Source organism: Haemaphysalis longicornis, unplaced genomic scaffold, assembly GCF_048455015.1.
Source record: "Haemaphysalis longicornis isolate Haplotype H1 unplaced genomic scaffold, Haemaphysalis longicornis Haplotype H1 scaffold_4, whole genome shotgun sequence".
NCBI lineage: Eukaryota > Metazoa > Arthropoda > Arachnida > Ixodida > Ixodidae > Haemaphysalis > Haemaphysalis longicornis.
In genome coordinates, this window is record NW_027526361.1 from 409,364 (window position 1) to 434,422 (window position 25,059).

General features: G+C 54.3%; 1 protein-coding gene across 1 annotated transcript in view; it reads right to left on the minus strand.

Annotated features, from left to right (window-relative positions):
- Positions 1–495: 495 nt before the first annotated feature.
- Positions 496–25,059, minus strand: part of Nrx-iv (neurexin-4) — a 139,805-nt gene continuing 115,241 nt past the window's right edge. The window contains exon 21 of the mRNA XM_077705629.1: positions 496–4,674. Coding sequence (XP_077561755.1) covers positions 4,484–4,674 — 191 coding nt within the window. The 3' untranslated portion in view covers positions 496–4,483. The remainder of the gene's footprint in view (positions 4,675–25,059) is intronic.

The following is a 25,059-nucleotide window of genomic DNA, read 5'->3' on the forward strand; positions in this document are numbered from 1 at the left end:
GGGAATTTTGCATAACGTGGCAAGCCAGTTCACTGGTTGCCTACAAAAACCTGGTTTATTCAGACGATAACTGGCCGTGAAGAAGCACAGACCAGACGACAAAAAGCTGCAACCCTTCGACAGATCCAATGGTGGATCTCTGAAGATCAGCGAGCAGCCCGTCTCCCTCTTTTGCGAACTTGAGGCTCCTCGGCCCACTGCACAAGCCTTGCTCCGGCTTTAGAAGCTGGCCACACAGCTTTTCTCGCATACCCCTCGCCCACAGCGCCAACCTCACCAGTATCGGCACGCTGTCGCTGCTCTGCTCTGTGCTCCCTTGCAGCCCCCCCTGCATCTCACCAGTGCAAGCGCAGTGGTGGAACGGGCTCAGACTGGCACTGTTTCTCCATCCTTCTGGCCGTGGATCAACAGCGAAAAGCCTGCCCGACATGCCCCGCCCCTGGCCCCAAAGTGCAGGTCCCGTGTCCTGCACAGGACGCAAGCGCTGTGAAAGTCTTTCGGATGGACCATTTTTATTAGTTGCACAAGACACCGGGCTTGCAAAAGAGGCCTTTCAGGTTGCCTCTGGACGGAATGTTGTCGCTGCTGCTGCTGCTGCTGCAAGTAAAACACCCAACACTCTGGTTGGTGGTGCTCCAATGGGACACAAGTCTTGGCTATAGTACCATCAACACACATGCATAAATGAAGGCAGAATCCAAATTCGCCACTGAAACAGCCCCACCAATTACACATTTGACGCACGTTTCTAGAGTAACCGAGCTAGTTGACCCAGCAAACAACTTCTTTTTTCTCCGACTCCTGATTGGCTCAGTACAACTGCAGACGAATAGGAGTGCAATGATGCGCAGCACTGCTATCTACACAAAAAGGGGCAAGTCCAAACGGCGGTGAGGTGCCCAAATTGCTGAAGTGGCAAAGCACAGCAGTTCAGTTGTAACAAATGCAAAGATGAACAGCAAACATGATCGCAAGTGGCCTCTTCCTCCACAGTTCTACGTTGCGCAAGGTGGACGCACATGCGAGGCACTAAGTTGAGCTCTAAACAAAAATGTGCAGAAAGGATGCGGGACGAACAACACGACATGCTTTACCACATTTTAGCCCCAACCAGTTGACGACATGTCGCCACACCATTGTGCACACAGGGTAGACCGTTTATAACGTAACTGCTTATAGTGCGGGACCGGATATAACGCGGCTTTTTGTGACCACCGGTTTGCCTCGAAAGACCGCAGTCACCTGACGCACAATACTGTTCATAGCGCAGTTTTGTGACGGGTCTGCTGATTGGCCAGCGCAGCTGAGGTGTCGTTTTAGGGTTGAAAAAAAAGAAAGAAAGATGGATTCAGCCATCCGACCCAGTGCGCTCCCTTATTTCCTCCAACCTAGATGCAGAAAAAATAAAAAAAAGGCACCCCTTGGCTGGTCTTCCATTTTCACTCCCGTGATAACCACAACTGCCCTTGCTTGTGATTAGAACCTTGTGCACATAAGCGACCACCAACATCTAGAGATAGTGAGCCGAGAAGTGACACCGGAGATTTCCCACACTCGTACCTTATGCTGACAAGCAACTGCTTTCTGCATCCTGAACGCAAGATAAAATCGGGGAAAAAAGGGAAGGGGGGGATAGCATTCTTATCGCGTTGTCTGGTTGGCCCGAGCTGGGCTTTTTCCGTACTTGCCGTATCTCTTCTTCTAAACACTAAGCAACGCAGATCCCTCAACACGCAAACACAAAGTATAAGTTAAAGCCGCGCTCGCGGTTTGTAAGACCGTGTAGCAGTGTCTTATGTGGAAAAAAAAAAAAATGCCCCAGATGAAATAAAGAGTGTACCCGTTTTCAAGTGGTGTTCGGTTGCGTAACGGCAAATGAAGACTGACTGAAAGGTAGGTTGCCACAAGGTTTGATGTTTTGTTTATAGTGCGGTACCACTTATAGTGTGGATTTCCGCAGCTCCCACAACATACGTTACAAGCGGTCTATCCTGCAATATGGTGAGAACAAGCTCATATCAAAAAAAAAAAAAAAAAAAAAAAAAAAAAAAAAAAATCCTTCGGCAGGCTTCAGTCGGCAACGTAGTTGCCATCACTGGGCTAATGTGGAGAGAAGCCCCTCGAGGCACTGTTCGCAGGCTGCCCGTGTTCAAGGCAAGCCTCCAGGTTACACTGTTAGCAGGCCACTTGCAAGTTCAAGAAAAAAGGCACAGCATCTAAAAGGGACGCCAAGACAGGCCCATGATACGGCACGGTGGAGGACAACATGTGATGGCTACACTATGTACAAGGCGTGTCCTGCAACCTGCCGTGCCACAGCACACGCAGGGAAGCAGCCAGCTTGAGCAAACATCGTTCCATGGGCCCACAGACACATCGGCAGAAAGGCACTGGCTCGTAGGCCGACGCAACGCCAACGAAGCAATCCAAGTCAGAAATGTGCAAACGCCTTCTTCCACAAGAACACCCTGATCGGCTCCTGTGCATTTTCCCTGTGATCGCTGCAAAGGGCTGTGCTCATCCACAATTGCACTGACCTTTCCTAATCGAGTGCCGTGCTAGCACTACCTTAACAAACACTGGCCGAGACTGCGCACCTTTCGTGTGAAGTTTGAGTGCTGCTGCTGATGCTGAGATGATATTTCTTTTTACGACAACAATATATCGCTCCAAAGGCAATCATTTGCAGCGAAAATCAGGCAACCACTGGTGAAACACTGAGCTGACCCATTCCGATGTGGGAATGTGCCTTTGTGGCGGTGCTCACTCTGGCAGCACCCACTTTCCTCGTGGCACCATTGTGGTGACGCCGTTTGGCCAGCAAAGAGTGCTCCTCCGTTCCCTTGTTGCTCGGTGCCGACATCACAGTAGCCTGGTTCGGGTGCTCGAGCGCGACGCTTTAAAACAACGCACGTTACCCAGCCCCCTGGCGCAATGACGGTGCTGGTAGCTAGGCACTGCCCCCGATTCAGGCATCACTTCATTAAGAACACATTTTCAAGCAGGGCTGTCATCGCACTGAGCACACACATCACTGGAGTAGAAGGAGAAAGGGGCGACTGGGATTTTCTTCTCAACATGCATCCTTTGATATGTTAATCAGCCACAGCACATGGGGAGAAAGCAACGAAGTTCGCTAATGAAAGCGCCCACTGCTGAGGCAGGAGATTGCCCTCCTCCATGCATACCCATAGTGGTGATAAAAACTGGAGGTCGATTCGACGCCGCCACATGATGACGACGCAGCACCTTGCCCGTCTCTCCGCAGGCTGGTATCACAGTGTGTCGAAACCTAACTGAACAGCTTATTCGTACAGTGGGATGGATGCTACAGGCCTTCCGCTAACATAAATGCATACTGGTTGATTAATGTACAAACACCGTTCCAGCCGAGTGCATGTCTGGCATTTGGACACAGCCAGGTGCACAAGCTGACAACAGGTTCAAATGGAACGTGCTATGCCGCGTAGAGGTCCCTGGATGTGAATCAAAGGTGCCTTTTTCGAGGGCAAAGAAAGCAAATCACAGTACGCTTTTCTTGCACACACTCACGTATTACAGGGGAATGACCTTCCGCCAGGTTTTTTGAAAACCCCACGGAACGCAAGCTTGGGACACCACTACTTTAAAAAAAAAATGCATGCCGAAGGCTCAATAATAACATTAATAATAATAATAAAAAAACAACCCACTGAAAAAAAAAAATGATAAAAAAAGAGAAACTACAGCAACGACAAATAAAAGTACGTAAGATCTTTTTACGATCAAGAGATCGGAGAATACTTTTCTTTTTCCAGCAATGTATCAGAGTAATAAAAGCGAAGCACAGCCAAGACATAATGGCTTAAAGTTGTAAAAGCATAGACAAAAGTGATCTTAAAAGTGATCCGTCATTCACCATAACTATGTAGTGAAGACATACAAGTGTAAAATAATAAAATCACTAAAAAAAGCTTAAAGCAACCTGTCCTTCGCTGGCCCTGGCAGTGCTGCGGTTCTCAGGGAATGTATCTACATTTGGTACAACCATACAAGAACAATGAGGTCATTTGGTCACACAGAAAACAAATGCCAGCACTACCTGGCTCCTAGCAAGTCACATCAGAAGGCAACAACCCTTGTATTGGCCTAGATGATATTTCCCGCATCTAAGGGGAACCCCTACCCAGCAGCAACTGTGCAAGTACAGCCAACAATTTCCAACACGAGAAATAAAGCCTGCGCACTGCAACAATAAAGAAAGTAGAGCCCCCCTTTGCCATGGGATCCAAACGTGAGGGGGCACTGCCAGCAGTCACTTGAAAATACTGCAATGGGGTCCCCAGCGAAGAGGGCCCCTGCAATGCCCCCACAGGGGAGCCTTGCAGCATCGGGCATCTGGCCCGACGGGCTGTCCTCGTGCCCTGCTGAAGTTCTGAGCACGTCTGCACTGCGGTCCGGGCAGAGCAGCAGGTGGGCACCTGGCGCGGGCAGCAGCAGCGCGTCATATGAACCACTCGCGCTTCTTGGCCACATCGTGGCCCCTGACCCCGTGCACCACGGCCGTGTCGGCGTCGGGCGCGTCCTTGGCGCCCGAATCCTCGTAGGTCAGGTACTCGCCCTTGTGGCGGGACACGTAGCGGCCCAGGACGATGGCCATTATCACCACGGCCGCCAGGATCACCGCCAGCACTCCTGCATACCAGAGCGGCAGACGCCAGCAGAGGCTGCAAATTCCTCACCTAGAGTCCATAAGATCACCGAAAAAATCCACGGAGGTTACCAGCAAATGCCATGCAGCATGTTGCACAAGCAGTGACACAAAAGATCGCACGACGGTTACCATACTCTCTAATGTGTGCAGTGCAAACGGCAGTCTTCTCGGTCACGGAGCTTGTCTGCTGCGCCTCAGGAAGTGATTGTGTAATCAACGAATGCACAGCGGCATGTGCTACTCTGCCGTTATCTTGCAGCTTCTTTGGTGGGGTTGTTTGGCGCAAGGGCATCTAAGGCCAAGAGCGCCATTGCTATGATCAGGTAAAAATGTGGTGATGAAATGAGTGCAAATAGTGCATAAAATTACTTCAGTGTAAAGGGCCGGATCCAAAAGATGAGTGAGGAGCATGATGAGGCATGGAATGAGCTAACGGTGTATAGGGCCATGGTAAACAGTACACTACGGATGAACAAGGTAATGAGGTGGACGAGAATGCTACTTTCTAAAACAAACCTGTTTTAAAAAACCGATATCATTAAGGTACTCTAAAACTCTGCTGAAATCGAACACAGGGCAATCTGATAAAAACATTGCAATGTGCCGTGGCATATTCTTACAGTACATTTCCGGGAAATAGCGTTTCCTTTCCGGTTCCATGCCCGAGCATTCTACCAAAACATGGAAGACTGAAAGACTCTCGCCACATCTGGCGCAGTTCGATGGCTGGTCACCAGTCAGGAGGTAGGAATGCGTGCCATGTGTGCGTCCTATTCGCAGTCTGCATCGCCAGACCTCAAAGGCCCTGCTTTTTTCCCTGGCAGCTGATCGGCCAATTATAGGTTGTACCAAGTGAAGCTTGTTGTTTACTTCTCCGTCCCATTCTTTCTGCCAGAGCTGAAGGAGTGTGTGTTTTACTGCTGGTTTCATATCCAGGTAAGGTACTCGCGTGATGTCAACACTGGTTCTTTCAGCTGCTTTGGCAGCAGCCTGGTCGGCTTCCTTGTTGCCAGCTATGCCACAGTGGCCAGGAACCCAGCACACTATAATTTCTAAATTTAGCTGGTGTGCTTTGTACAGAGCTTTAAGAAGGGCAGTAAATGTGGGATTCTAAGTGCCCTTTCCTGTAGACAGGGCCGTGACAACGCTGAGCGAGTCTGTGAAGATAACAGACTTGTGTGTTTTGCTTGTGATAATGTGGTCCACAGCCAGATATACTCCGTGTGCTTCTGCTGTAAATATGGTTGTGTTTTTATGCATTGTTTTTGCTACTGAAAGATGCTGTCCATTAGCTGCACAGGCCACAGCCAATTTGGTTTTCGATGCATCAGTGAAAAACTGAGCTGCCTTGTACTTGTCTTGGAGGTATGCGAAGTGCTGTTTGACTTCCAATAGTGAGCCTTTCCTGTCTACTTGTCTAAATGAGGTGTCGCATGATATGATGCTCGTATCCCAGGGTGCCATGCGTTCATTTGGGGTCATTTTGAGGGTGTCATCAAACGAGATGGATAGTTTTGTGGAGATGGAATTGATCACCAGTGGAAACGGTTGAGCTAAGGAAGGTCGATTTGAAAAGAGCAGCATTCTTGAGTTATCTCTTATCAGGGAGTCACATGGGTGCTCAGGCTGTGATGCAACCTTCAGGGCATAGGTAATAGTACCAATAAAAGTTCGCTGGTACTCCAAAGACCAACAGTCTGATTCAGCATAGAGGCTCAGTACTGGACTAGTGCGGAAGGCCCCTGTGGCCCACCTGATGCCCAGATTGTGGATAGGATCAAGCATTTTCAGAGCAGTGTTAGAGGCTGTCCCGTAAACTACACATCCATAATATAGGCGGGACAAAACAAGACTTTTGTGCAGGTGTAGTAAACACTTCTTGTCAGTGCCCCATTTCATGTGTGCTAGTATCTTAAGCACATTCATTGCCTTCAAACACTTCAGTTTCAGATGCTTTAGGTGGGGGGTAAACGAGAGTCTTGAGTCAAAGATCAATCCGAGAAACTTATGTTCGGTTTTAACAGGAAGCAGTTGTCCATGTAAGTAGATTTCTGGTGCAGGGGCAATGCCCCTTTTTTTCGAGAACAGTACACATGCACTTTTTGAAGGGTTAAACTTGAAGCCATTCTCATCTGCCCATTTGGAGAGCTTATTCACTGATAGCTGAATTTGGCGTTCACAAAAGGAGAGATTGCAGGACTTGAAGCCAATCTGCACATCGTCAACATACACAGAGTAAAACATGGTTGGCGGAAGTACCGTGTGTAGGGAATTCATTTTTACAATGAAAAGTGTGCAGCTCAGCACACCTCCCTGCGGCACCCCCGTCTCTTGTGTAAATGGTTTAAACAGAGTACTGCCTATTCTCACACGAAATGTCTGATCAGAGAGGTAGCTTTCAATTGTTTTTAGCATATTTCCTTGTATTCCAAGGGCACAACGATCTCTCAGTATACCAAACCGCCAAGTAGTATCAGGCTTTTTAAAGGTAAAAAAATACAGACAGAAAGTACTGTTTATGCGCGAACGCATATCTTATTTGGGACTCAAGCGCAGAAGTTAGTCAAGCGTGGATTTTTGTTCTCGAAAGCCACACTGGAATGGATCCAGGAGCCTGTTTGCTTCTAGAAAATGCATTAATCTTCGGTTGATCATTTTTTCAAATACTTTGCACAAACAGCTAGTCAGAGCTATAGGTGTTAGAACTGTGCGCGGACCTTCCGTCCAGTCGTGGAGAGAGACCACAGAGGGACGACAGAACGGCCGGGCGCAGGAAAGGAAAAGCCATTAAGAGGCGCCTCTGGCAGTAACGGGACACCACGACTGGAGGGAGGGGCCGCTCGCGGAATTCGGGGAAGCGAGGGAGCGGCCCGGCTCTTGGTGACCGCGAAAGCGGAAAGCAGGAGAACGACTCCGAGGGGCCCACGGACGAGCATCGCTCCGGCGACTGCTCGAATTGGCTCCAACGAGAAGTGTGAATAAACAGTTGAACGAACAAAATATCGAAGTGCTTCTTCTGGGTTAATTCAAAAACCTGCAACGACAGGAGAAGTATCTCACAAAACAATTTGGTGCCGAAACCCGGGAACGGATTATCACATCGACCGGACCCCATCGGCTCCACTTCAAGCACCGACATGGAGATTCAACGAAAGAAACGACGGGCTGTCCGATCACAGGTAACCCGCATCGTTAAAGAAATCGACGAATGCCTTGCGGCCAGCGCCGAGCCGACCGTCGACGCATTGAAGGCAATCCTGCAGCGCCTTGAAATGGCCAGCGTCAAGCTGTCAGACGTGGACGCGGCGATCGAAAGGTGCCTGACAGATGAGGACGCTGACGAAGAGTTCGAGCAGGTCCTGGAATATTCCGACAAGATCGCCAATTCCTTGGGCAGGCTCAAGCACAAGATCGAGACGCAGCGTCTTCCTCGTCAGGCACAGGCTCCAAGTACGAGCAGCAACGAGCCTCAACCGCAGAAAACTTCAGCCCCAAAAACGAAGCTGCCAAAATTAGAACTCATTCGGTTTGACGGCAAGCGGAAAAATTGGCAACCGTTTTGGGAACAATTCGAGCAATCAGTGCACAAGAACGCGGACTTGACTGCAAGCGACCGATTTCACTACCTGAGGTCCCTGCTCACCGGAGATGCTGCGGCTGCTATTGCAGGACTCCCAGCGACTGCCCAGTGCTACAGCGACGCCGTCGATCTTCTACAGCAGCGCTTCGGCAGCCCAGCGGCGTTGATACAAGAGCACATGCAAGGCCTCATCGACGCGCAGCCGTTGACGTCGTCAAAGAATGTGCCCGCCCTGCGGCGTCTTTACGACAGGCTACAGGTGCACATGCGAGGACTCAAGTCGTTAGGTGTGGCGGACGAGTCGTACAGCGCAATGCTCTACCCCGTGCTGCTACGTGTGCTTCCAGCGGACATGATTTTGGATTATCACCGCCGGCAAGCCGAGGATAGTGACGGGACAAGCAGTGCAGCATCAGCGAACGGCGACTCTGCATCAACCGGCTCATCAGCATCATCTCAAGGGTCTCCACTCCGATCTCTCCTCCACTTCTACCGACGAGAGCTGGAGAGCCGTGAGAGGGCAGCGGAAAGCCGACCCGACGACAACCACGGTAAGCCCCCGCCTCCTTTTCGCAAGCATCACGCGGCATCAGACAAGGGCCCCCCTAGAACCCCAACGGTAGCGGCCTTGCACGGGACGTCGTCCGACACAGAGTGCTTACTTTGTCAATCGAAGGCACACGACACTCCCGACTGCAACGCAAAAATAGACCTGAGGGAAAAGAAGGCCATACTAACATCGAAAGGCAGGTGCTTCCGCTGCACCAAGCGCGGACACCTTGCAAAGCGTTGTAGGGCAAGCATCGAATGCAAAGCTTGCAAACGACGACACGCAACGACGATGTGCGACCCGGAGTTCTTGAGAAAAATGCATGCGCATGGCGAAGAAACGAAGGTGAAGGAGGGGTTTAACGCTCCCATCTCTCTGCATGCATCCGAGAACACAACCGATCGCCCCTCCGTACTCATGCCGACTGTGACAGCGTGGAGCAGTGGACAGAGCACAAAGAGTATCACAAGAATCCTTTTCGACAGCGGCAGCCAACGATCGTTTATTACGGAGGAGCTGTCTAAGAGACTCGGCTGTCGGCCGCTCCACACGGAGAAACTCTCGATTGGAGTGTTTGGAGGGCAGAGCGACGCACGAACATTCCGGGTGGTTGAGGTTCGCCTCATCAGCAGGCATAATGCAAACACGGAACGGGTGATTGAGGCGCTGGAAACACCCTCAATCTGCGAGCAACAAATTCCCTGCCCTGACGACGAAATTCGCAAGTCGCTAGAAGAACTTCGCTGCCCACTCGGTGACGACACCACAGTACTAACGAACGCGAGCACCGGAATCCTTGTTGGCTCTGATTATTATTGGGAGTGCATTACGGGCTCTGTAAGAAAGCTGAAAAACAAACTCATGGCAGTGGAGACAAGATTCGGTTGGGCAGTTCAGGGTCAGACTTCGACAACATGTCAGCTGGTTAACTGTGCCCACGCGATCGTCCTACGTACGACAGTAGCCGACCAAGAAACAGCGCCAATTTTGAGGCAGTTTTGGGAGCTAGAGGGCGTCGGAGTGTCGGAAACAACACAAAACCCCTCGAACTGTCAGGTTAAGGACGAATTCAAGAACAACATCGAGACAGTTAACGGCCGCTACCAGGTGAAGCTGCCGTGGAAGAATAACGTAAAGTTGGCAGACAACCGCGCAGTGGCAGAGAAACGATTTCGTTCCCTGACAAAAAGGCTCAACAGGGCCCCGGAACTCATGGAAAGATACGACACCGAGATGCGGCGACTGATTGACGATGGCGTAGCAGAGGAAGCGCCCACTGATCCACACAACGGCAATCAGCGTACCTATTACATGCCGCACCAACCTGTTCTGCGAGACAACAGCACGACAACCAAGCTCAGAATCGTGTTCGACGCGTCATCGCACAGTACGGACGCAAACTCGCTGAACGACAACTTGGACAGTGGGCCAAATCTAAATCCAGACCTCGTGCGCCTGCTACTAAATTTCCGAAGCCACCCAGTCGCACTCGTCGCTGATGCGGAAAAGGCGTTTCTGCAGATAAGTGTCGCCCCTGAAGACCGCGATGCGCTTAGATTTTTGTGGTTTGCTCGTAAGCCCAAAAATGACAAGCCCTTGCCGGAAATCGCTGCATACAGGATGACTCGAGTGCCGTTCGGGACAACGTCAAGCCCTTTCCTTTTGGCGGCAACGCTGCAGTGCCACCTTGAGAAAATGGAGCAGCAATACCCAGAAACAGCGAAGATGCTGAAAAACTGCATCTACGTCGATGACGTGCTGTGCGGCGCCTCCAGCGAAGAGGAAGCGGTAAAGGTGTACGGCGAGGTTAACCGCATTTTCGCTGCAGCATCGATGCGCCTGCACAAGTGGGGGTCTAACAGTAGCCAAATGAGAGAACTTTTCGCGCAGGACAGCCTCAACGAAGTACCTCTTGGTCAACCCGCCAACCTGCTAAAGGTTCTCGGCCTTACGTGGTTACCTAACGAAGACCTCCTAACCTTTGCTCCAGATCCTGTCATCAAATTTTCTGCGGAGCAAAGAAACACGAAGCGCTTCGTCCTACAGACAAGCGCTCGGCTGTACGACCCACTTGGTTTCCTGTCAGCTTTCACAGTGAGGGCAAAAACACTCTTCCAGGAAATTTGGAAGGCAAACATCGCCTGGGATGATCCCTTACCCGACCATCTACTGATCGAATGGACGAAGTGGTGCCAGGAGCTACCTTTGCTCAGTGAGATGAGCATTCCCCGAACGTACGAGGGAAATATCGGAGGGAACCCTGTGCACCGCACACTACACGTGTTTTGCGACGCCAGCCAGAAGGCGTACGGTGCGGCTGCATACCTGTGCACAGAGAGCAGCACAGGAGAACGAACCTGCTCCCTGATCATGGCCAAATGCCGCGTGGCACCAGTGAAGCCCATCACATTGGCAAGGCTGGAGCTGATGGGAGCCTTGATGGCATCTCGACTTTGCCAATTCATCGGGCCAAGCCTCAAGCTTCATATCGACAGCGTCCACTTGTGGACGGACTCGATGATCACCCTTCACTGGATCCGAGGTGACGCGACAAGGTGGAAGGAGTTCGTAAAGAACCGGGTTGCAGAGATCCAACAAAACACGGACGTCGCACAGTGGAGGCATTGCACAGGCAAAACTAATCCCGCCGACCTCATGACGAGGGGCTTGACCGCGGCTAGCCTAAAATCGAGCGACATGTGGTGGCACGGTCCATCATGGATAAGACAACAGGAGGAAGTATGGCCGTCCGAGGAGCGTCCGTCTGGTTTCACGCCTGAAGAGTTGGAAACGAAAAGGGAAGTGAATGTAGCGACAACGACTTGCGAGGAACAACCCGATCTCCTGAAGTTGACGCGTTTCAGTTCGGCGACAAAGGTGAATCGCGTGACGGGTTGGGTTATGCGTTTTCTGCATAACCTGCGAAGCAAGGAAAAGACGTCCGGTCCATTGACGGCAGCCGAGATTGAACGAGCCGAAGAGTACTGGCTGAAGAAAGCTCAACAAACGGCCTTTTCGGACGAAATACGCCGCACGACACAGCGTATGAAGCTTTCAAACGACTCTTCGTTGAAGGACTTTAACTTGTTTACAGACGAAAAGGGCCTGCTCAGAATACGCGGCCGACTCTGCTTTGCGAACAAGACGAGGGATGAGCGCCACCCGATCGTGATGCCCAAGGAGCACCGATACACAGTCCTGCTGGTAAATCGAGCACATTTGCAACTCCTACACGCGGGCGCCAGAGACACACTCGTGCAGCTGCGCGAACGATACTGGATTGTGCGTGGACGCCAACTCGTGAAAAGTGTGGTGCGATCTTGTGCGGTGTGCCGGCGGTACAGTGCTTCCCACATCGAGGCAGACACCGGACTCCTTCCCCCCGAACGGACCACCAAAGCAGAGCCCTTTGAGGTTGTCGGCATTGACTTTGCCGGCCCCCTTTTTGTGAACGAGAAGGACAAGATGGTGAAAGTGTATATAGTGTTGTTTACCTGTGCCATGACGCGTGCAGTGCATTTGGAACTCGTTACGGACATGAGCACAGGAACTTTCATCCATGCCTTTCGTCGCTTTGTGTCACGCAGGGGGTTATGCCGAGTAGTTTACTCGGACAATGCCTTGACTTTCAAACGCGCCTCTAAAGACATGGGCAATCTTTGGAAGGCCCTGCGGCACCCCGATTCCCAGAGCTACTTCTCCAACTCGGGCATTGAGTGGAAGTTTATTGCTGAACGAGCGCCGTGGTGGGGAGGGTTCTATGAGAGAATGGTTCGAAGTGTAAAATTGGCCCTAAAGAAGACCATCGGCCGGCAGACCCTTGGCTTTGTCGAGCTGTCAACGGTGCTCGCCGAGGTCGAAGCAGTCATAAATTCTAGGCCCCTCACTTACACTTACGACGACCCTAACGATGGTGCCCCCCTCACACCAGCCTGCTTCTTGGCCGGAAGACGCCTAACCACACTGCCACTGCACGAGGAAAAATTCGTGGAAAGCTCTGCGACCTCGCTCCGACTGCTCTGGCAAAAACGAAAGCAGATCCTGCATCTGTTCTGGAATGTGTGGCGAAAAGAGTACATGGGGCAGCTTCGTTCGGCCTACGCCTCGAAGAAAACGAAAGGAGGGGTCCCTGGGGTCGGCGACGTGGTGTTAATACGGGAGGACCGCCCGCGGCTGCTCTGGAAGACCGGCATCGTGACAGCAGTGTTTCCCGGCCGAGACGGCAAAATCCGCTCTTGCGAGGTCAGGGTGCCGCAGGGAAAAACAGTAAAGCGACCGGTTCAGCTCCTGTTCCCATTGGAAACAACATAACGTAGAATGAGCCCTGTCTCATTGCGGGGGGGAGTGTTAGAACTGTGCGCGGACCTTCCGTCCAGTCGTGGAGAGAGACCACAGAGGGACGACAGAACGGCCGGGCGCAGGAAAGGAAAAGCCATTAAGAGGCGCCTCTGGCAGTAACGGGACACCACGACTGGAGGGAGGGGCCGCTCGCGGAATTCGGGGAAGCGAGGGAGCGGCCCGGCTCTTGGTGACCGCGAAAGCGGAAAGCAGGAGAACGACTCCGAGGGGCCCACGGACGAGCATCGCTCCGGCGACTGCTCGAATTGGCTCCAACGAGAAGTGTGAATAAACAGTTGAACGAACAAAATATCGAAGTGCTTCTTCTGGGTTAATTCAAAAACCTGCAACGACAGGAGAAGTATCTCACAATAGGTCTGTAGCTCGAGGCAACAGCTGGGTCCTTCCCTTCTTCAATACTGGAACAACAATGGCCTCTTTCAGCCTTGGAGGGATGTATCTATTGTTCCAGATCTTATAAAAAAGTGATAGTAATGCAAGTTGAGTTTCTGGGTGCAAGTTCTTGATCATTTCATAGTGAATATTATCAGGTTCAGGTGCTGCTTTACCAAGTGTGTTTAGGCAAGCTTCGAACTCAGCAATAGAAAACTCAGCATTATATGCCTCACTTGGAGGTGATTTACGATGAAGTTGCAGTTTTTGTTCCCTACGTTTCAATCTAAGAAACTTGGCTGAGTAGTGCGCTGCACTTGAAACCGATTCAAAGTATGCTCCCAGTGCATCCGCCTGATTTTCCGAAGTGCCACCAGCATTATCAACTAGAGGGCGGGAGCAAGTCTGCTGCCCTTGCAGTTTGCATATCCTATTCCATACTTTATTTTGGTCGGTGTAAGAGTTAATGCCCTCTATGTACTTCTCCCAACTCTCACTTTTTGCTATCCGTCTCACTCTTCTCGACTGGGATTTGATGCGTTTGGAGTTTATGTAGTTTTCAGTCGTGGGAGAGTTACGGAAAAGGCGCCATGCTGCATTTTGTTTTTTCTTAGCACTTTGGCAGTCCTCATTCCACCAAGGAATCGGCTTTCTTTTTGGGTTACCAGAACTTTGTGGGATACATTCACTAGTGGCTTCAAGTATGTGCTTTTCGATAAAGGAAAGTGCACTGTCGATGTCCAGCGAATCTAGATAGTCACGTGGAAGACAGGTGAGCTGTCGAAACTTTTTCCAGTCAGCAGACCCCATCCTCCATCGTGTTACACTGTTCTGCCCATGTGTCGACACTACCTTTTCTTTTAGCACAATTGGAAAGTGGTCGCTTCCATAAGGGTCATCCAGGACGTGCCAGTCCAATAGTGGGAAGAGAGTAGCAGTGCAGAGAGCTAAGTCAACTGATGAGGATGTTTTGTGCGTGGGACTAAAGTATGTGGGCTTCTTTTTGTTCAATATGCAAGCTCCAGTGGAGACTAGTAATTTTTCTATCATTCGCCCTCTTGAATCGTAGTTTTCACAGCCCCAGAGAGGATGATGGGCATTGTAGTCTCCTGCTATTATGTACGGCTCTGGGAGCTGGTCCATTAGATTTTCAAATTCAGATTTCTGTAGTCGCTTGTCTGGGGGAATGTAAATGAAGCAAATTGTTATTAGTCGCTACAACCATATAACTCTCACAGCTACAGCCTCTAGATCAGTCCTGAGTTTAACTTCCTTAGCTGAGGTTGACCTTTGAAGGATAATAGCCACACCACCCGATGGTTGGTTGGTGTTTTGCCTGTCCTTTCTGCATGTGATGTACTGGGGTAAAGTCTGTGTGTGTGCTGCTTAAGGTTCTTGGAGACACACTGCCAAAGGTGCATGCTCCCAGAGCAGCTCTTTAACATCATCCAAGTTTTTCAGAAGCCCCCTCTGCAGTTCCACTACAGTACACTACAAAAAGCCATTGCTAGTATTGAGACGCTTGTTACTAAAGACAGGCTCAGCTTGTTAGCTGCCAGAGCCTTTTCCAGTAGGAGACACCTTAGGGAGCTCTGCTTTTTTGATCAGTTCCTGGGAGTTCGTACGCTCCAGCGGTTTGTGGCGACCCTTCGGCGTGATTGACGTAGAGGATGGCTCACTTGTGTCCATAGCCTCCAAAGAAGGCTTCTTTGTTGACTGTTTGAGACCTTGGGCCTTGGCTGGCCTCCGGTTCTCCTGTGAGGTTACGACCGTCTCAGTGGTGTTAGTCAGCTGTGAAGACCGCGAGGCTGCAGCTGACACATTGGCCGTTTTCGGGCCACCATTTCCTTGAGGTGCAGCGGGTGTCGCTGTTTGCACCTGGGGGGCTGAAGATGTTTCTTCAGGTCCTCTCAACAAGGTCCCTGATTGGACAGTTGCCGCACGTGGCGCCGCCCCCTGACGCGCCACGTCGGCGTATGCTATCTTATGCGTGATAGCAAGACGCCTGCGTGCTTCAGAGTAAGAGATGTTTTCTTTTACTTTCAACGCAATGATTTCTTTTTCTTTTTTCCATTGCTGGCATGAGCGTGAGTATGCAGCATGGTCACCGCTGCAGTTGACACAGTGTGGTGGGGCAGCGCAGCTTTCAGACACATGGTCAGTTTTGCTGCATTTTGCACATGTTCACTTGCCCCTGCAACTCTGTGATCCATGGCCAAATTTCTGACATGTATAGCACCAGCGCGGGTTGGGGATGTAAGGTGTGACTCAGATTTTCACGTAGCCAGCTTCTACGGTCTCCGGGATAACCGTTGTGCCAAAGGTGAGAACAATGTGCTTGGTGGGGGTGCTTGGTGGGGAATGTTCTGGATGTAAAGCGACGGTTCCAGAAACACTCGCGGCGAAAGATAAAAGCCTGCAGAGCAGACGCCATGGCATTCGAATCGCCAAAACACCAGTTTACGCACGTCACTTTGTTGATTGCTGCATCGCCGCCTTGTATTTTTTGAGTTGTTAGGGGAGCCCAAGTTCGCTCCAATAAACTTGTTTTTCTTGAAGACAACTGCGTCGTCTTTGGCAACGTGACATCTGGCCGTTGCCATGGACAACGCATCCACGATGACCACGAGCCATCCTGTAGTTCTGCAGCAACCCCGGGAACCACCATCATTTCATGGATCACCCACGGAAGATCCTGAGGACTGGTTGGAGAAAGTGGGGCGTGTTCGGATCTTTAACAGGTGGGATGACGAAGAAACGTTTCGGCATGTCTTCTTCTATTTGGAGGATGCAGCTCGAACTTGGTTCGAGAACCATGAAAGCTCTTTGACTGACTGGACTCTCTTCAAGAGTGAGTTCCTTGAAACGTTCGCCACCGTCGCGCGAAAGGAACGAGCCGCACTTTTGCTAGAAACGCGCACACAACACCCCAACAAAGGGGTAGTGATACCGGGCTACCTGGCCCGGCATGAAGGCACAAGTATGTAGTTACGTACGCACATGCCACGTCTGCCAAGAGCGCAAACCGCGAGGCGGTAAGGCGCCGGGCTTGCTACAGCCTATCGTGAGCACAAAGCCTTGGGAGATCCTGGCGTGCGATCTGATGGGCCCGCTGCCGCGCAGCAAGAGAGTGTACAAGTTTGTACTCGTGGTGACATGCCACTTCAGTGGGATCGCTGAACTCTATCCGCTGCGCAAAGCGACAGCACAGGAGATCCTGCAAAAGCTGTCCGAAGTGTTCTGTCGCTACGGATTCCCGGAGCGGCTGATTACCGACAACGCCACGTATTTCACATCAAGACTGTTTCGTGAAGCGTGTGCGGCCATGGGTGTCAGGCAGCAAACAACATCGTGCTATCATCCCCAGTCGAACGTGACGGAGCGCCGCAATCGTGACGTGAAGCCACTGCTCGGAGCATATGCCAGACGGCAAAAAGACTGGGACGAGCACTTGAGCTCAATCTCCTTCGCTCTGCACACAAGCGTGAATCGCTGTACGGGTTTCACGCCAGCGTTCCTGATGTTCGGCAGAGAGCTGAACACGCCGACGGATACGGTTCTGGCCCGAAGGCCGAACGGAGTCCCCGCGAAAGCAGCAGACACGGCTTACGCACGGCGCTTGCGCGAGCGGTTGGCGGACGCCATCAAGGAGGCAAACCGCAGTCGCGGTAAGGCCAGGGTCGACCAGAAGGCGGCCTATGACCGAGCTCATTGAGACGTGGCGTACCAGGTGGGCGACACTGTCTTGAAACGGAACCACGCGCTAAGCGACGCTAGCGCGGGGTTCGCGGCCGGTATCGCACCCCGATGGGTCGGACCGTTCGTGGTCGCCGAGAAGTTCTCGCGGCTTAACTACAAGCTGAGAGACCCGATTTCGGGTCGAATCAGCGGCCCCATCCACGTGGGCGAGCTGAAGCAGTACTTTCGGAGGGAAGCTACTGCCGACGCTCCAACCTCGGGCGTGCGAGACCGCGAGCTCGAGGGAGGCGCGGAGGGAAGACTCCCGACGCACCGCTACAACACCCGCAATCGGCGAGTCCGCTGACCGGGTGGGCCACCATCTCCTGAGGGTTCAAGCCCGCACGCCCAGGGTCCACGACGCCAGCACGCCTGGACTGCTGCGAGCCAGCCAGCCGCTATCCTGGGGGAACGAGAGCCGAGCGGCTGTTTACGCCGAAACAGCACCCTGCCGCCCGTACAGCGAGCGAGCCGCGCGGCGGGCCGGCTCCTGCGGTCAGCTGATCGCGCCCCGCCCTCTCTTGACGGAGGCACCCGCCGGAGGTGTGCCGAGCGGCAGCCATCGCCGGCGCTTGGCTAGCCAGCCACCTGAGTGGCAGCACCACAACACGGCCTCCTGCCCGGGTCCAGTCGTCAGGGGTCGTCACCGCTGACCCCCGCAAGCGGTGGAAGCCGCCGGCGGTGCGGCAACCAAACGCACCGTCGGCGCGGGTCGAACCGCTGCGGCTGGTGGCCGCCTGGGAGCAGCCTGCTGCCCGGGCCCTGTCTTCATACGGCCCAGCCTACTTCGCCGGCGGGGCCTGCGGACCATGGGCCGGCGGACAGCGCACGCGGCCGGCTTTGAGTGCAGACGGACGAAGCGGGTCAATCGGCGGATTGTGGCGAACTATGTGTGCTATGTGGCGGCGACGTGCGGTGCAATGTGGACTGAAGCGCAGTTGCGCAGGTGCGGCGTTGGACTGCTTGAACCCCGAGGAGTGGACGATGCAGCGCAACAAGCGGTGAGACCGCCGCCGGCCAGAACCCTCGGGTCCGAGGGGCTTCGGTCAAAGGGGGGAGGGATGTGGGAAACCCAGAGTCCTGGCGCGTTCCCCATTCCTCGCCGCGGCTGCCGAGGCGAGGGGGGGAAGACTCCTTCTCTCCCCTCGGCAGATGCGTCGCTCGCGCCGCGCCGCTGGCGTGTCGTGGCGCGGCGATCGTTGTCACGTGACCGGTTCTTCAGGGCCCCAGTGGGCCGGTCTCGGCGCGCGGAACGAAGGAAGGGCCTCTTGGGTTCCAGGGGAGGGCGCTGCGGTCGCCACGCTGAGCGGACGTGATCCGCAAGGGCTCCGCATATTTCACTGATTGTGCCGTGTTAATTACATCTGACCGCAGTGATTTTGTGCTCATCGTGTGTGTGAAGTTCCCCGGAACTGATCGACACCAATTTTGGCCCCGAGGACTGGATTCTTCGTGAAATATCAGCGATTTTGTGCCCAGCCCCCGCTAGGCCTATTCAGCCACGCCTAGGCTTCGCACGAATACGGCTCCCCAGCGGCGCGCCGGCGGTGGCTGCTAGGCCTAGCGCTCCGCGTCGGCAGCTCGCGCCGTGCGGGCGCTCGCTGCGCTCGCTCGCTCCTTTCGCCATGGCATCGCCTTCATCCACCGACATCAACCATGACCTACCAACGGCAGTTAACGCTCAAATTCCGGACGGAGCCGCCGAGGCCATGGATCTCAGCATGCCGGCTCCCGGCACGGACTCGACCACGTCGCAAGCCCCGCCGCACCGAGACACGTTTCGCCTGCACGGCCGCGGTGTCGTCGCCGTAGAGGGCGAAGACCTTTCACCACTAGACACCGACGGATGGAAAATATCAGGAAAGCAAGTAAGCCAGCATCTACTAACACCACCGGCCTCTGGCTTCTCCAAACCGCGGCAGTCCAACCGCCCCGACCGGAACCCTAACTTCGCCCAACGCGTCTCCGCCCGTCTTACTAAAGCAGCCCGCATGCCCAACGTGCTACCGAAGTCCGATACCAAGATTATCATCCGCCCAAGAGGAGGCCTTAACGTCGCCAGAGTTGAAGCGAATATTATCATGTCCGCCGTCCTAGCAGCAGCACAAACACCAAGAGAGACGGCGCGAGACGACACCATATGTACCAACCCAGCTCAAAACATTATCGTGGTCAGTACCCCCAATGAGGAAAGAGCCAGGCAGTATGCTCGGATTCGATCCCTGCACGTCGGAGGCCAACAACACGAGGCGCACGCGTATCGAGCGGCACCGCACGGCACCGTCAAGGGAGTAATCCGAGGCATCGCCGCGGAAGACTCCCCCCTCGAGATACAAGAAAATGTTGTCAACAGTGCAAATCCCATGGCTTTGGAGGCTCATCGCATTGGCAGTACAACGACAGTGGTGGTGCTTTTCGCGGGTACCAAGGTTCCTAACTTTGTCAAGTATGGTTCCATACTCCTACGCTGCAGTCTGTATCGCCAGCACTATGACGTTTGCCGCCGCTGCGGCCACATCGGACACCGAGCGGACGTCTGCCCACAACCGCACAAGATTGTGTGTTTCGCCTGCGGGACCCCAAACCCCGGGCAAGGCCACGAAAAGCAGTGCACACCCCATTGCAAGTTGTGCGGCGGCAGCCACCCCACGGGGACAGCCGGCTGCACGAACAGGTACAAAGTCCCCATTGTCGTGACGCGACGGCGCTGGGAACGCCAGCTCGCAGAGCAGGAGCAACGCCACCAACAATATGCGGCCAACTCAGAAGAATTCCCGCAGCTGCCGCAGCTGGAACAGCAGCAGACGCCGCCGGTCGGAGGAGAGCGCATGGCACCCGGGACACGCAGGAGCCGATCGCGCATGCGCCAGACCGCCAGAGAGCGTTCAGCGAGTACCAGCGGCAAAGGTGGAGAAGCGCGGCGCTCCGCATCGAGACAGCGGGCCGGAGGGATCACCGGCGCCACCGGAGGGACCGTCAGCTGGGCGGACGTGGTGCGTCCGATCAGCCTATCCCGACGCCCTCTTTCGAAGCACGAAACACCAAGACAACTGAGCAGCAACGCTGAAACGACCCAACTCCGCCACGAGAATGCACAGCTTCGCCGACACATAGCAGAACAAGACGCCAAGATCGCCGCCCAAAACGCCACAATCAATGCGATCAATGCCAAACTTGAACAGCTGCTAGCCCTGCACCAGCCCGGTGAAAGCCCGGCACAAACTACCACAAGTGTACACAGTGCGCAGTCATCGACAGTAAGCACGCCCCCCGAAATGGACACTGACACTATGGAGCTCGCAGAGGCCCGCCCAATGGTGGACAGAGGCTCGAGAGTGGGCAGCGGCGTGGAACCTGGCCCAAAGCGCCGGGCGCTGGAGAACTCGAAAGAGCGACGTATACTCACCCGCCTCGACCATCAGCGGGACCGACAGGACCGGGTCGAGACAGAAATCAAGTCTATATACACACGTCTAGGGACCCTAGAAAGTAACGGACAACAACTCGTGAGCACCATGCAAAACATCCAAACCATGATACTTCAAATTCAAGCGCACCTACAGCTGGCACCCGCCACGTCGTCCTCATCACCACCCCAATACCCAACGGCCCAACCATGACACCGCCCTCGAACCGACACCGTCCTCTTAGAATCTGGCAATGGAACGCAAACGGACTCCACTTCAAAAGAAATACGCTACAACAACACATCCGGCAACTCGATCCCGAGTCCACACCGGACGTCCTCTTACTTCAGGAAACACACAGCGAGCAAATCCTGACGATGCCTGGGTACCATTCCTACGCCATTCCCCCCAGCGCCCGGGGTGAAGGTGCGGGAACAGCTCAAGGCGTAAGCATCCTAGTCAAGAAAGGCATTACATGCATCGAGCACCCACCCATCGCTGCCAGCCCCATAGAATACGGCGTAGCGGAAATCGTGCTAGGCAGACGTAAGAGCAAAGAAAGTATCTTCGTAGTCACTGCATATAGCAATCCGAGACACTACAGACAGAGATTCCGCCACTTCTTTCGAAGACTGATCCAACTAGCTGGAAGCAACACAGTGCTCGTCGGAGGTGACTTCAACGCCCCACATCAAGCATGGGACTACCCCCGAACGACAGCTAAAGGACGGTCACTGCATGACGAGGCAGCCGACACCGGCTTCTTGCTCCTCAATGACACAACGTTCCACACCCGCATCGGCACCTCGGTGCAACGGGACACCAATCCCGACCTCACCTTCCACCGCCCGGCCCCGCACTGCGCCGCAGCCCAATGGAGCCATACGGGCCACTCCCTCGGGAGTGACCACTACATCCTCGAGGTCCTCGTCCCGACGAGTCAAGTGGTCCTGTCGGCCAAACGCCGCACGCAACATCTCACGGACTGGGACGCTTTTCGGCACGAACTCGAACAGCTTGACACCCTCGACGGCAGAGACAACATCCAGGCCATAACGGAGTGGACACAGACACTCCAACGAGTCAAGAAGCGCACCACGCGGGCCGTCGAAGTCCCCGAACAGGTGGACAGTGTAGACAGTCACCTAGCCCACATGCTCGAAGCTCGACAGTCCCTGCAACGCAGGTGGAAGCGGTACCGAAGCAGCCGAAACCTACGCAAGAAAATTGCCCAACTCAACAGGGAAATCGAAAAATACTGCGCAACTCTCTGCCGCCAACAGTGGCACGCAGTGTGCCAACAAGCCGGGGGCCAACTACATGTCGGACGCACATGGCATCTGCTCCGATACCTGCTAGACCCAGCGAAGTCCAAGACCACCCAGCGTACTCATCTCGAGCGTACGATACATCGGGCGACGCGAGAGAACGGCTCCCAAGACACGATCCGCTACCTGCAAGAGAAATATCTCCCCACCACCCCATCTGCAAAGCTTCCACTATATGGCGGAGCCGCCAACCCTGACCTCGACCGGGACATAGAACTCTGGGAAGTGCAGAACGTGCTCCAGAACCTCAATGCCACCTCGGCGGCGGGCCCAGACGGCATCACCAACAAAGAGCTACGCAACCTCCCTGACACATCCCTAGAGAGACTCACCCGCTACTTCAACCACTGCTGGCGTACGGGCCACCTACCCCAGAGCTGGAGAGACTCCAAGACCATCCTGATACCCAAGCCAGGCAAACCGCCCCATATTGGCAACCTCAGGCCGATCTCACTCACTTCGTGCGTTGGCAAGTGCCTTGAACACGTGCTCCTTAATCGTTGGAACCACTACCTAGAAATGAATCACAGGTATCCCCACACCATGACCGGATTCCGCCAGGGCCTCTGCACGCAGGATGCCATGCTCCTCCTCAAAGGGGCCATCTACGACAGGCGAACCAGCGATACCAAGGCCATCCTAGGACTAGATCTGCAGGGAGCGTTTGACAACGTGAAGCACGCGTCCATCTTGGAACAGATCTCGGCACTCAACATGGGAGAAAGGACCTTCGCGTACGTTAAAGCCTTCCTGTCGGATCGAACGGTCACCATCCACGCGGGGGACCTAGAACTCCCGACTAAGAGGCAAGGCAGCACAGGCACACCGCAAGGCTCAGTCATATCCCCCCTCCTCTTTAACCTGGTAATGATGAGAGTCGCTGCGGCCCTCGACAGAATCCCAAGCGTTAACTACAACCTCTACGCCGATGACATCACCATATGGGCCGTCCACGGAAGCGACGGTCAGATCGAGGAAGCTCTACAACAGGCGGTGCAAGCAGTAGAATGCAGTCTCGACGGAACGGGACTTAGGTGCTCGCCGACGAAATCGGAACTGCTGGTCATAGCACCGAGCCGCACTCGATGCGGAGCCCAGCCCAACATCAACCTCCACACGGCGGACGGGAGCGCCATACCACGAAAGGACATGCTGCGCGTGCTCGGCATGCACATACAAGCTAACGGCGCCAACTCGCACACGGTGCAACGGCTTTTACGCAAGGTCACTGCGGCAGTGACGCTCATCCGCAAAGTCGCCACACGCCACGCTGGGATGCCGGAGGCCAGTGCACTACGGCTAGTGCAAGCGTTCGTGGTCAGCCACGTTGCATATGTCGCGGCCTACCACAACTGGACGGCGGCGGAGACCCAACGCATAGACGCGGCCCTCCGCCAGGCATACCGTGAGAGCCTAGGACTGTACAGATGCACTAGAACGGACCGCCTCCTTGAGCTGGGTGTGCACAACACACTCGCCGAGATTGCTGAAGCCCAACGCATGAACCAGCTAAATCGCCTCTCAAGCACGCCCACCGGTCGCCACATCCTCGACAAAGCAGGACTTCGCCCTCTCTACGATCCCCCACCGCAAGCACAACCCCTACCCCCGGTCTTCATTCGTCGCCTGCACATCGCGCCCATTCCGAAGAACATGCACCCGGGCATCCACGACGCTCGCAGGAAAGCCCGGGCTAGAGCCCTCAGTAGACTGTATGCCAACGACGAGAGTGCACGATACGTAGACGTGGCCGCATACCACGCCAGACCCGGGCAGTACGCGGCAGCGGTCGTGACAGCGACCACGGGCGTCACAGTCACCGCGGCCAGCTTCCGAGCAAGTACACCGGCGCAAGCAGAAGAAATCGCCATCGCCCTCGCCGCAACCGACCCCGGCTGCGCAGTCATCCTCAGTGACTCAAAATCGGCCATACGCAACTACGGTACCAACGCTGTGGCGGCAATCGCGGCACGAATTCTCAGCAACGCTCCAGGCTCTACCATCCGACCCTTGAGACTGCAATGGTTCCCTGCACACGAGGAGCAGGCCCCCGGGGTAGACCGCGCCCGCAACCGCAACATCACTGCGGACCGGGCCACTCGCGAACTCACCAGTCGGGCGGCCCTCCAGGCGAGGTCTCCCCCCATGCCCCTGAATCCCGGACGGAGATTACATGAAGATGCGCCCTACTTGCTACCTACACCACTAGAAGACTATGGCACCATACTACGGTGGTACCGAGACACCAGGAGACGGTTCCCGGCCCCACACCCCAACCTCACCCTCTATCGCCAAATACAGACAGACTCTGTGCTCACACCAGTACTGGGCCGCCACATAGCCCCCGCAATCTACGAGACATCCGCGTGTACCGTCTGCTGCGCCACTCGCGGCACGCTGGCCCACATACTACAGTGCACACCCCAAGACCCCGCACCCTCAAGCATCCGACAGCTACCAGTGACAGTGCGAAGAGCTATCACCTCGTCAGACTACAACACCCAGAAATTAGTCGTCCAGTGCGTCCGGGAGGCCCTGGAGAGGCAGCGGGTAGGCGGCGCGAGCCCCTTGGGGCCGAGCGCCGGACGCCTGACCTGAAGCTCCTAGGGCTGGCCCGGATGATGCCATCGGCGCCACCGGACCGTTATTAGTCAATAAAGTCTTTTCTCTCTCTCTCTCTTGGGTTCCAGCGGTCAACTAGGAGAGACGTGAGTACCGGAGATCCGGCTTTCCCACCTTCCTTTGTCTACCCCCTTGCGCCTGCCTCCTGATCCTCGCCGGACGGCTGGGTCGGGACGAGTGAGAGTCGGCTACGTTATTGGTGGCACGCCAATAAACGAGTGTTTGGCCGTTTCGTTGTGTTTGTGTGTTCCTTGCTGCTCTCTGCCGCACGCCGGCCGGCGGTCCGTGGCGGAGTTCAGCCGAGCTAGCCTTGCGGCCGGAACCCTGGTCCCCACATGGTAAAGGAGCGGAGGATGATCTCCTAATACGGAAAATGGCAAACTGCATAACGCCCTGCATTTCTACAATAA